This window comes from Zeus faber (assembly GCF_960531495.2).
Source record: "Zeus faber genome assembly, chromosome: 12".
Classification (NCBI taxonomy): Eukaryota; Metazoa; Chordata; class Actinopteri; order Zeiformes; family Zeidae; genus Zeus; species Zeus faber.
Window position 1 is genome coordinate 22,685,131 of NC_137196.1, and position 11,957 is coordinate 22,697,087.

Here is an 11,957-nt window from a genome sequence, read left to right on the forward strand (position 1 = left end):
GCAGTGTTTCCTTGTCTCTTAAAAGCCCGGCAGTGTTTTGTGAGTCGCAGTCAGTCAGTCAGTCAGCCAGTCAACCTGTGGGCTTTCCGCTCAGCCCTTGCAGCCTGCCCCAGAAGCCTGCTCTTCATCCAGGGCGCTCAGTGCAGGCAGTCAGTGCTATATTCAAACCCGGGCTGGCGGCGGCTCTGTCAGAGCGAATCAGCCGCCTCGTCCTCCGCCCGGAGGAAACGGCGCAGTGCACCGCTCTGCGCCGCCTGGTACAACATGCCTCTGTTTTCTCCCCGCGGAGGGAAAATATAAAACCCGAAAGGAGAACAGGGAGAGAAAGAAAAAATAAATAAAAATAAAACGGGGAAGGGAAGCAGCGGGTGAAAGAATTTGTCCATGTGACAATGTGGAAGGGAAGCCGCGCTTCCTGTCGACTTCCGGTTCCCCAGATAGCACCTGTCACACGGAGGGAGCTTGTTTTGCCGCAGCCCGTCGTTACGGCTTAGGCATTTATTTCCGCGCACCGCGAAAAGGGAGTCAAACGCATTTCCGCCGTCGCGGGCCGCATCTCACGTCCGCCCACAAAGAGGTCGCGCCGCCCGCACCGTAATGGATCCACATCAGCGCTGAGCCGCCTCCGTAAACATCCCTGCAACGCCAGAGAGGCCTCACCTTGTTGTGCTTTTCCTCTTTCCAGTGCGTCACCAGAACTTCTTGGAATGCACATGAAAGCGCAACCAGGATTTCACAAATAATTACCGCGAAGGCGAGCCGCTGTGACAGGATGACATTCCTCTCAGCCCCACACCACCATGTTTTAGCTAAAACATCGGCCTTCGTGTTGTTATACACACCCAGGAATTGAGTGTCCTTTTTTTTTTTTTAAGCCCTGTCGTCCCGGTGCGAGAGGTCAACCATCGCTCTGGTTTGACTTTGTAAAATGACCCCAGATCACTTTGAAAATTGTCGGAGCCGGACTCTCATTTACTCTCTCGCCGCGGCCTTGATTTTGCGACGTGGTTCAGAATTTCACGCCTCCCTCTTACGCCGTCCGTCTTTTCCCTTTCTTCTCCGTCGCCCCCTCCATCAGACAAGCAGAATGAGCTGGAGCTGCCGTGCCCGGTTCCCAAGTCCAGGGAGAGGAAGCGGCGGCAGCAGCAGCCCCACCAGCACCACCCGCAGCAGCAGCAGGGCGGGGGCATGCTGATGCAGGTCAGCGGGGTGAGGAAGCTGAGCCACGCCGCCGGCCTCCCCACCGTCACCCGTTTCGGGGTGAAGACCGACCAGGAGGACCTGCTGTCCAAGGTGATTGGAGGTGTCTCTTTAAGGGGGACGACGGTGTATTTCATGGAATGGAAGGACGAGTCCTAACACACACACACACCTCTTCCTTCCCCCACCCAAAACAGGACTTGGAGGACATCAACAAATGGGGCCTGAACATCTTCAGCGTGGCGGAGCACTCGCACAACCGACCGCTCACCTGCATCATGTACACCATCTTTCAGGTCAGTGCCCCGCCCCCGCCCCCACCCCCCCAAATCCCCGCGACTGTCACAACAAACACACACACACACACACACACACTCGTGTATACACACTCTCGCGCCCTCGCACGCTCGGTCACAGCTCCAGTCGGCGGTTCCCAGCTCCGCACGGAGAACATCTGCTGAGGAGATCAGCTCCACGTCCATTTCCCACGGCAAATGGTTCTGGCAGCCGGACAAATGTTTTTTTTTGTTTTTTGTTTTTTTTTTGTTTTTGCCGTTTTCTGGGCTCGATAATTATCCAAACTAACTGAACGAAGCCGCATTTGTAAAATCGCCAGCCGCCACTCCCCCATCTCACTGCAAACCACGAGCGCCCCCCTCCTTCCCCCTTTAACGTCTTGTTTTCCGGCGCGTCGCACGCAGGAGCGAGACCTGATGAGGACGTTCAAGATTCCAGTCGACACCTTTGTGACGTTCATGGTGACCCTGGAGGAGCACTACCACTCGGACGTGGCGTACCACAACAGCCTGCACGCCGCCGACGTGGCCCAGTCCACGCACATCCTGCTGTCCACGCCCGCGCTGGATGTGAGTGTCTCTCCCTCTCTCTCGCTCTCTCTCTCACCAACTCCCCGTCCCCTTCGAGGGCCGAGACGAATAAAGACTTCACGAAAGGGCCGAGCGCGAGCGCCGCTGAACTAAACGGGTCTTCCCTCCGTGCAGTGAGGAGTGACAACAGAAAGACATTCGGGAGGTTTTTTTATGTTTCGTGGTCACGAGCCCAAAACCTTGTAGCCACAGAAACACGGTGTCGGCGGTGCGTATCGCGTCGAAGTCCTTTTGTGGTCCCGAGTTTTCGGGGGAATCGTATTTCATTTTTGCTTCTCTTCTTTTTGAGGAGGTCCTTGAAATAATACATTGGGCTCCGCTGAGTTGTTTTCCGCCGCATCCAACCGGGAACGCATCAAACGAGGTGTGGGCACCGAGCTCTAAAGGTCCCTCCAGGATATATTTTTTTGCGTGTTTTAAGCACTTAAATCGCCTTTAAAATCTGCTGCGGTACATCCGCCCCTCCGTCTCAGACAACTTTTTCTCCCACCATCGGGGACATTCAGGGCCTTTCAGCGCCGAGTTTTAAACATGGGGCTTCGTGTGTCATCGTCCGGGAGCATGGCTCCTGGAGTCATAAACGTTGCCGTGCGTACAGAAGGACAGTGGTGGAGTTCGAGCCGAAAAAAACCCCATTTGATGTGGATTTGAGCCGACACTTCATACTGTACCTTGACTCGTCAGATCCATATTGAAGTTTGTCGCCTCGTTCCCATCTTTCCCCCTCTAACGATTACTCTCCTTTTCCCTCACACAAGGCGGTCTTCACAGACCTGGAAATCCTGGCGGCCATTTTTGCCGCCGCCATCCACGATGTCGATCACCCGGGAGTCTCCAACCAGTTCCTCATCAATACCAGTGAGTCCCTCGGCGGAGTTTACAAAGACCTGTTCTAGAGTATAAACTCGAGAAATAAAAGTTTGATAAATAAATAAAAAATCGTATAAAAGTTCACATTAGGCCAAAGCCCCTTTGAGGGCGGTTTTTGGACCACAGCGTTGGAAGTAAAAAGTTTGCAACACAGCCTGGTTTGTTCTTCCAGACTCGGAGTTGGCCCTGATGTACAACGACGAATCGGTGCTGGAAAACCACCACCTGGCCGTGGGCTTCAAGCTGCTGCAGGAGGAGAACTGCGACATCTTCCAGAACCTGAACAAGAAGCAGCGGCAGAGCCTGCGCAGGATGGTCATCGACATGGTGCGTGTTCGGCGCGACGTCTCCTTTTATCTTGGGGCAACATTTTTGGAATACTTGACGACCCCGTGCGTTGGATTTGAATAAGCAAATGTTCAAATATTGAATCGTATTCAAGTTGCGGATGAGGAAAATTTGAAATGGAAATTGAAAAAAGTGAGCATCATGAGCAACCCCCCATAGTGAACTTGAATATCCTTAACAATATTTTTTATTTTATTGATTGATTTATTTATTGACTGATTTATGTATATATATATATATATATATATATATATATATATATATATATATATATATTGAAATAGCCTCAAACTGTCACCCCTAATACAATACATATATATAATATAAAATATATAATGTCCTGGTGCAGGTCCTGGCCACCGACATGTCCAAGCACATGAGCCTGCTAGCAGACCTGAAGACTATGGTGGAGACCAAGAAAGTGACCAGCTCCGGAGTTCTGCTGCTGGACAATTACACCGACAGGATGCAGGTACTAGGCACACACACACAGGCACACACACACACACACAGGCACACACATGCACGCACACACACACACGCACGCACACACACACACACACACACACACACGTGCACGCACACACATACACAGGCACACACACACCCCAGGCTTCCTAAACAGCATGTGTTTTGTCTCGGGCAGGTTTTGCGTAACATGGTGCACTGCGCCGACCTGAGCAACCCCACCAAGTCCCTGGACCTGTACCGGCAGTGGACGGACCGCATCATGGAGGAGTTCTTCCACCAAGGAGACCGGGAGCGGGAGAGGGGGATGGAGATCAGCCCCATGTGCGACAAGCACACCGCCTCGGTGGAGAGGACGCAGGTGGGTGCGGCGTCCCCTTCGGTTGTTTCCCTGCCGGTTCCGATCCCTAAATATGCAATCGTTTTTGACGGTGACACGGAAGGGTTTAGACTTGAAAGTGACCTTTTGACCTCCCGCTCCACTTGCAGGTGGGCTTCATCGACTACATCGTGCACCCGCTGTGGGAGACCTGGGCCGACCTGGTGCACCCGGACGCCCAGGACATCCTGGACACACTGGAGGACAACAGGAACTGGTACCAGAGCATGATCCCGCAGAGCCCGTCCCCGCCCTTCTACGGCAGCGACGGGGAGGACGGCGGCCACCCGGGGGCGGAGGTGGGCGCACGCCCGCTCACAAAGTTCCAGTTCGAGCTGACGCTGGAGGAGCAGGACGGGCGGAGCGAGGAGGGCGAGGCGGCGGACACGCCCGAGCACTCGGGAGACGAGCACTCGGACGCAGACAGGGGGGACGCCGTCATGCGCGGGCTCTCCCCAGCCCAGACATAGCCCCCACCCCTACCCCCTCCGCCACCACCACCACCACCACCACCCTCACAGGAGGAGGTGTCAGGATGCAGCAGGCTTTGGCTTTCGGCCTGAATTTGATTGATTGCAGTGGAGAAATCCTGCAATGTGGCTCCGCCTGCGGAGCTTTGGGCTCGGAGGAGCTTTCCCCCTGGAAGAAAGGGCCGGAGACCCCGCCACGGTTTTTGTTTTTGAGCTCCACCCTCCCACCCCGCCCCGCCCACACCCAGCCCAACCCCGGCGTGAAGGAAGAACAGTGTTGCCGTGACGACTCGGTTCTTTGAAGAAGTGACGACTGAGCTGTGTGGGGCCCGAGGAGGCAGCGCTGCTGGGGGGGTCGCTTTGGAGAACTCTGAGCTCCGACTTCAGGACGTTTTTAACCGTTGACCTTTGCTCCTTCGTCTCGTGTCTCGGAGGCGAGCGGAGTGTTCGTCCGAACCCCCGGCCGACCTGTATTTGTAGTAGTTTACTTTTCTAACACTCGTCTCAAGATGTCGTGTGCCTTTTTCTACAACCGTGTCTTTTGTAAGTGTTTTTCATAATTTATTGAACACTTTTGTGTCGCTGTAAGACTTTTTTTTTTTTTTTTTTCTCTTCTATAACAAGATGTAGACGTGTCTCACGCAGTCTTCCTAATTCTGGCAATAGTATAAGCTCCGTTCTCATAAAAAGGATTGTTCGGCGGATGCATTTTTAAAAAAAAATCTTCCCAGCACAATTTGCACGTTGTGTCACAGAACAAAGAGTCACACGTTGAGTCACACGTAAAAAACAAATAATCTATATCCATGTGTATATAAATACACATATACATATTTCAATATTTTTATTCAATTTTTTTCATATTTTTTGAACGCGGGAGCGAAAAAGGTCCAAAGTCTGACAGCTGTATTAAAGAACTCCAAAGATTTTCTAGTGGAATCCACTGGCGCCAGATGGGTTTAATACAGATCCCTGTACGTTATCCCCACGGTGCCCTGTACAACAGTCAGCACTGGAGGGTTAGTCAATAAGAATTTAGGGCCAGTCCAATCGAAAAACATCCTTTCAGAAAAAAAAAGACGGTAGAGAAGGACGAGAGACACAAACACGCGTCATGTGACCTCAGCCCGGCAGTAACGGTGCGTTTGTTATCCGCCGATCCACGGCGAGAGCAGAAGCAAACAGGTGCGTAGTTTTTTGTTTTTTTTCAACCGATCGACCGGGGACTGTGCGTGTGCAGTGAGGTGCATCTTTTGATTTTTATTTTTTTTATTTTTTTTAAGCACTTTGAATATTTGGGCAGTTCAGCAGCTGGTCACTGATCGGTCCACATCACCTCAAAGGTACCGCGACTCCCAGAGGAGGGAGGCTGACATAGCATCACAACAAGACCACACTTCTCTTTCCGTGTGTGTGTGTGTGTGTGTGTGTGTGTGTGTGTGTGTGTGTGTGTGTGTGTGTGTCTGGCTGTAAAGGATCACATTGTCGCACAAACTCTTCTTCTGAACAGTGTATTTATTACCTTTTACTTGTACATGATGACGTCGATGATGCCGTTTGATGTAAATTTGATATTTTATTTATACACATCGCTGACTGTCAAATCACAAACTGACTGAAAACGTGGTGGTGATAAGGAATTATTTTGTAAAGGTGTTTTTTTGTTTATTTTGCTAAGGCCGTAATGTAATGTTGCGCGGTTTGATATTTTTTAGAATGACGATGACTATTGAAATTTTTCACTTTTTTTTTTCCAAATCCCAAAAAACTGTTGAGGCAAAGCCCAAACGCCCGACATCTCGCTAGAGATGGCTCGGCAGAGAGTGTTTCCGCTGTGTTCCCGGAGCCTTGTGAAGGCTGGATGTTCCTGCGGTGTATTGTTTTGTTGTGTACGGTGACAGGTCATTGTACAGCTACCGGCATATTTGCTAAAACATGTATAACATTGTTTTTAAAATGTTTTTTGGGGTTTTTTTTCCTCACACATTGTATTGTAAGACAGTGTACATTGTGTTCAAATGTTTCCAGCGTATATTAAAATGGGCATGAATTATTAAATGACCTTTTCCTTCTTTTTCTTTGGATTAGAAAATTAAAAGCACGAGATGACATCAACTCAGAAGAAGAGTTAGTACTGATATATTTAGCGCTCAAAACCAAAATACTCAAATGGAATAGGTCAGCAATGAACGTGGAAAGTCAACCCAACAACAAGGAAAGTCGGTCAGATCACACAACAGGCGTGGCGAGCTGATCCTCCTCTTGATGCTGTTTTCATGAGAACAAACAAGTGTCGAGGAACCGGGCCGTTCACGATCGTAGTTTCGATGTTATCACCCGAACCATGTGTCGTCAAAGTACCGCTTTCGGGGATCTCAGGGATGCCTGACTGATGAGGTAAAGCAAACTCACTTCAACCGTATTTACTGTACATGTACGTATATAGGTCACGGTGTCGGTAAATTAAGCTCTCAAAGTGACCGTCGCTCCCGGAAAAAACGCCTCTGGATATCAGTCTCCGCGGGTTCGTTTTTTATGATTGATCGGAGAGGGAACCGAGCCCGCCACCCCCGTGTCCACGGGCATATCCGGGGTCCGTGTTAACGGCAGCGTCATGCCGCCAGGATCCCCCTCACACTCGGGGCGGTTGTGTCTTTTGGTCTTCTTGTCAAAGGAACCTCGGCAGTGTATCAAAACTGTCATTGTCAGTTGTCAACACCATCAGGTCCCTCCACCCTCAAAACATGTTCTCAGTGATGATTTAAAGATGGCCTTGGGGCGTCGGTTTTCGAGCTCAGTTGGCTTTGAACCCTGAGGTTGGCACGTCCTCCGATCGTCTGATTTGAGATGGAATAACCGGGGCTCGAAGGAAGGGTCAGAACCCGTCGGACAGCAGAGCCGTGCCGGGTTCGAACCCGTCCGAGATGATCCTCAGCGGTGACTCCTGACGTGAACATTACTAAAAATAAAAACATCTACAAACAAAGTCACAAACTCATACGTCTGCATACTGATGCTCCCCGAGGGGAGAACTGTGAAAAAAGATTCTGGGTTTGAACCTAAAACCTGCAAAGCAGATAGATAGAGATTGATGGATAGATAGACAGACAGACAGATCAATAAATAGATGGTAGTGATATGTTATAGTATATATTATAGTATAGTATATGTTATACTCTATATATAAATCTACTGGTACGAGTGCTCCTCATAGAGAGGTTCTTCCAGGATGCCGTTGATCTTCGTCCTCATCCTCCTCCTCCTCTCAGAGCCTCAGAGCTGAGCTTCCTCACCAGCTTGTTGATTATTATTCTCTCGGCGTATCCCTATTCCCTATATCATCATTTTTATTATTATCATTATTATTATTATTATTTTATTTAAAAAATGTTAATTATTATTTTCATTGTTGTTATTATTATTATTATTTTTCATTGTTATTATTATTATTATTATTGTTTTTATTATTATTGTTGTTTTTATTATTATTATTATTATTATTATTATTATTATTATTGTTTTTATTATTGTTGTTTAATTTATTATTATGAAAAGTGGAATTTTCATGATAAAATAATTACACCGCTGGCTGAAATCAAAATCCGAACTTCAGAATCCGAATTCACAAGCAAGAACTGGGCGGCGGGTGAGTTTGTCACAAACTGTCCCCGCGTCACTCGCTCTCCGGGAAGCCGAGAGACAGGAGCGATAGTGGAGCCAGTCTCCCATGACGCCGCAAGCCAAGACAAGGATCTGGCCTGTGGCGATCGACATGAGGGCACGGTGAACTGAGGCGGGACTTTAACGTTATCTCCACCCTTACTGATGCAGAACCGTTGGTTTTGTTTGCATTTTTGATCAGGAAAAGTCACATTCTAACACACCGCTTGAATACACTGTTTATTTATTATTGTTTATTTAACAATTGTGCAATAAAACATATTGTTGTTGTTTTTTTTTTTTTTGGTATATCTGTTGTATTTATTAATGTTATGATCTTGGCAAAGGACTACAGTATAAATCACTAACAAATTAACCTGGGGGTGTTCTTCTCTTCTTTTTGACGCAGGCAAACCGTTTCAGATGCACCGTGAAGTTTTTTTCCATTGGTTTAGATAAATGTTATATGTCGCCATTTATCTTGGAGTTCATGAACAATAAATGTTGACGGGAGGCGGAAACCTGAACCGTTTTCCTCCTCCTCGGGTTTCATCAAAACTTCGACCACTGTTTACTGTAAACACGAGCGCACACGGGGCCCCTGTGTTTTCCAGGGCGGCCGCCCCGCTCCGCACTGCCATGGTGACGGGGCTCAGGGCTCCTGCGGTCTGCCCCGGGCTGACGTCAGACGGGCCCCGAGGCAAACGCCCCCCCGAAAAAACGCTTAGCAAACTGGGCTGCATCTAGGCCGGGTTGGCCCCCCGGAGCACGACGATCCGGCGGCGGTCGGCCCCCGGACCGGGGGCCCCCCGGGAGGGCCCCGCAGCCCTGGGGCCGAGGCAGGGAGGAGAACCACTTCCAGTAAAACAAACCTGCTCTCCCGGCACCCACACTATCAAAACAAACGTCTTCCTGGAGGTCGGCCGTGCCAGCTGCCGCTTTTTCAGAAGCGAATTTGAGCGCCCAGTCAGAGAGGGGACCACGGGCAAGAGGGGCATTCCAGGATAATTCAATAGGATTCGAGGGCCAGGGGCCGCGGAGGGCAGAGATCAGTCCAAAGTGGCCCCGACGGAATGGCGAGGAAGTGAGCGAGGAGAGAGAGAGAGAGACAGAGAGAGAGAGACTCAATCCTCTCTAAATAAAATGATGAACAGTTACTTCTTGCTCCGCTTTGCGTTTGTCTCGTTTCCACCATAAAATGCAGCACGGACAATAGCAGGATGCGCCCTTCCCCCCCAAAAAATGTGACAAATCATCGGGTTATCGGGTTATCAAACCCGAGGCTCGAATCGCCGGCTCCTCCGAATGTGCTGTTTTTTGTTTTTTTTCTGGCAGTGAGCAAACCAGCCGTCCTGGAAGTCCCCGGCAATGGCGTTAAAATGGTGGGCGGGTGGAGTCGTGCGATCCGTAGAGTGAGTAAAAAAACGTCTCTGGAAAAAATGTCGAAAACACGGCGTCAGAAATGATTATTTTGCCCCCAGGTCTGAAAAAAGGGCAAGGGAAGCTAACCATTTGTGCGTTGGTATCAGTGGGTGTTTTATTCCGCGATGGAAGGAGTCAAATCGCATTTGCCGTGACGCTTTTAAGGCACCGGCTTTGACGTTAGCGGCGGTTCCCGAGGGACCTTCACCCGGGGGGGGGGGGGGGCATGGGGACACGGAAGGAATGGCCCCGTGGGGACAGAACGCCGGCAGTATAAACATGGCGGAGAAAAATAAAACAAAATAAATGGATAGAGAGAAAGCCCCTCGCGGCATCGAAGAAGACGTGCGTGTCCTCACACACACTGCCGGTCGGGCTCACATGGGGCTTTGATTGTACAAGAAAGTCTGGATGTGCTCATATCACGTGTCGAAAATTACAAAGAATTCTAAAATACGCAAGTGTGCGGGTATTTCATTTAAAATAACGGGTCACAGGTTGTAGCACATAGAAGAAGAAAAAGCTGAAACTAGTCTTCCATGGACGATCAATTGTGAATGATAATCTTAGGTCCCAACAGATACGTTTTTTTTTTAATTTTCTATCTATTGTTTCATTTAGGAGGATTAAGATGTATATTTAATACAACACAGACAATTAATCCTATTATATAATTATGGAACCCAGAATCGCGATTGTGGCGCCGCCCCTTGGGACCGCCTGCGCGAGCGCCGCGTGTCGATTACGCACATTTGAGTATTTTCTCGAGCCTGTAGAGCTCGTGCGTAATCACCGGGTGTCATGACATTTCGCTGCATATATGTACGACCGTACGTGTATGTGTGTGACAAATAATCTCTTGAACTTGAACTTGAACAGATGATCATAGGACGCACAACGAACAGCCGCGTTTGCCGACGCCGGTGTTCTCCCGGTGGAGCCGCCGACGGACGGTGGGGAGCAATCCCACCGGCGGAGCCACGCCAGGCGGAGGAGCGAGGGAGAGCGAGAGGGAGCGGAGGAAGATGGAGAGAGAGAGAGAGAGAAAGAGAGAGAGAAGCTCTCTGGTGGAGTGTGTGGGCGGACATGGACGCGAGCTGGTGCACTTCACACATGATGCAGGGGCACGGCCTGATCCAGTGTGTGTGTGTGTGTGTGTGTGTGTGTGTGTGTGTGTGTGTGTGTGTGTGTGTGTGTGTGTGTGTGTGTGTGTGTGTGTGTGTGTGTGTGTGTGTGTGTGTGTGTGTGTGTGTGTGTGTGTGTGCGTGCGTGCGTGCGTGCGTGTGTGTGTGTGTGCGGCAGCGTGAGGGAGGCCTCCTCCAGAAGGGACTGATGATTCCCTCTGCGTGAAGCAGCAGCACACGTACCTGACGCCATTTAGGGGCCTGGAGAGCGTTCCCCTGCCACACAGAGAGACCTGCTGCACCAGAGATAAAGATGAAATGGAATTTCGGAAAAAACCCCGGCGTACGCTTGTCAGACGCCATGAAGAATCACTTGCGTCTTACAGGGGGTTTCTTAAAGTGGTAATCTGTGAATTTCGCTGAAAAAAAAAAAAAAAAGTCCACGTTTGATAATGATCGCGTATTTATTTAACCGCCGCTTCACAAGATCCGGCCGTTCTATCTATCCATCTATCTATCCACGGTTGGTGGCGGGGTCCACCTTTCCCGGCGAGAAAGCACTGGGCGGGGAGGCGCAGGAAGTGAAAAGCGTCAACAATTAATCATTTTCTCGCGCCTTCAATATTAAATAATCAGCAGGGATTCCTTGAAATCTATTTTAAGGACGAGTCGGTGGAGTGGCCTTCCGCCCTCCCCGCAGCTTGTTTTGGCTGTGGATTCCCGTAAGGGCCGGAGAGCCGCTGCGGCACTTCCTCCCCCGGAGCCTCCGCCCTCGGCCCCCCGGCCCTCCGCCCTGCTCCGTCGGGGCCGCGGGGCGGCCGCCCGGCACCCGGGGGCCTCTCACCACATAGGCAGGGAGGGGGCGGTCGGGGGGCCTCCAAAACGCGGCGGCACGTTGCTCCCTGCCGGCGATGAAGGAGGCAGATTAAAGACGCGGTGTTGTGACTGCGCCGCCCCGCACTGTATCTGATCAACGCCAGATAAGTGTGTGAGTGCACAGCGAGCAATCATGGCGGTGGCAGTCGTCGCTAGTGTGTGTGTGCGTGTGTGTGTGTGTGTGTGTGTGCGCGCGCGCCTGCAGGAAGTTGAGCAGTACGAGTCCTATCGAGGTTGAGAATCTTTTTCAAGG

General features: G+C 50.3%; 1 protein-coding gene across 1 annotated transcript in view; it reads left to right on the forward strand.

Annotated features, from left to right (window-relative positions):
• Window positions 1-6,680, forward strand: part of pde4bb (phosphodiesterase 4B, cAMP-specific b) — a 36,511-nt gene extending 29,831 nt beyond the window's left edge. Inside the window, exons 9-16 of the mRNA XM_080010956.1 lie at window positions 1,079-1,293; window positions 1,398-1,496; window positions 1,902-2,066; window positions 2,846-2,945; window positions 3,130-3,284; window positions 3,655-3,777; window positions 3,952-4,134; window positions 4,263-6,680. Of these exons, the coding sequence (XP_079867082.1) occupies window positions 1,079-1,293; window positions 1,398-1,496; window positions 1,902-2,066; window positions 2,846-2,945; window positions 3,130-3,284; window positions 3,655-3,777; window positions 3,952-4,134; window positions 4,263-4,622 (1,400 nt within the window). The 3' untranslated portion in view covers window positions 4,623-6,680. The remainder of the gene's footprint in view (window positions 1-1,078; window positions 1,294-1,397; window positions 1,497-1,901; window positions 2,067-2,845; window positions 2,946-3,129; window positions 3,285-3,654; window positions 3,778-3,951; window positions 4,135-4,262) is intronic.
• Window positions 6,681-11,957: the final 5,277 nt, after the last annotated feature.